At 66.6% G+C, this 802-nt stretch overlaps 1 protein-coding gene across 1 annotated transcript; it reads right to left on the bottom strand.

Moving 5' to 3' along the window:
- Nucleotides 1-13: 13 nt before the first annotated feature.
- OS9 (osteosarcoma amplified 9, endoplasmic reticulum lectin) lies at nucleotides 14-741 on the bottom strand (the record flags this gene model as incomplete). The annotated part of the gene is made up of 3 exons (XM_009327923.1): nucleotides 14-185; nucleotides 265-522; nucleotides 653-741. Coding segments are annotated over 3 exons (519 nt in total), but the record flags the coding sequence as incomplete, so codon positions are not given.
- Between the last annotated feature and the right edge of the window lie 61 nt (nucleotides 742-802).

An 802-nucleotide genomic window follows, 5' to 3' on the forward strand; every position in this document is an offset into this window, starting at 1 on the left:
TCGGCTGGGGGGCCGGGGCTGGCCTCCCTCCCGGCCCCATCCTCTTCCTCCTTCTCCTGCCCGGGGCCTGGGCCACCCCCGTCCAGCTTGTCCATGAGGCGGTTGAGGGTGGAGGCCAAGGACTTGGAGGCCTGGTTACGGTCAAACTCCCCCTTCAGCCCCTCCGTCTCCAGCTCGTCCTCCACCTGCGGGGCCAGTGTGTGTGTGTGTGTGTGGGGGGAGTCCCCCCAACCCGGCCAGGGGGTCCCCAACATGGTGACCCACCTCGTTGATGATGTTGTCGAACTCCTTCTCCATCTCGGTCTTCACCTCCTCCTTCAGCTGGGCCATCTGCTCCCGGGGCAGCAGAACGGCCTCCAGCTCTTTCTCAAAGCCACCCAGAAGGTCCCCGTCTTCCTCCTCATCCTCTTCCTCCTCCGGCCGCTCCCTCTCGCCTGCTGGGGGCTCCTCAGGGACAGGGGGGTCCAGGGGAGCCTTCACCGCTGCCGCCTCCTCCTCCTCCTCGCTCGCCTTCTCCTTGGCCTGGAGGCAGAGGGAAGGTCCTCGTGAACGTCCCTTGGTGCCAACGGGGAAACCGAGGCACGGAGAAGCTGCCCGAGGGGCCTGCCCCCGCCCCGGGTGGGCCTGGGGCGGGGTGCGGGTGGTCACCCACCTTCTTGGTGCTCTCCTTCAGCTCCTCGATGAACTGGAGCAGGTCCCCAGGGCTCCTGATCACCTTGAAATGGATTTTCTTCCGCGTATCTACAAGGCGACCACCAAAACAGGCAGGCGGGAAGGACGGGGACGGTGAGGGCCCGCGGCA

This window comes from Pygoscelis adeliae, unplaced genomic scaffold, assembly GCF_000699105.1.
Source record: "Pygoscelis adeliae isolate BGI_AS28 unplaced genomic scaffold, ASM69910v1 C10401931, whole genome shotgun sequence".
NCBI lineage: Eukaryota > Metazoa > Chordata > Aves > Sphenisciformes > Spheniscidae > Pygoscelis > Pygoscelis adeliae.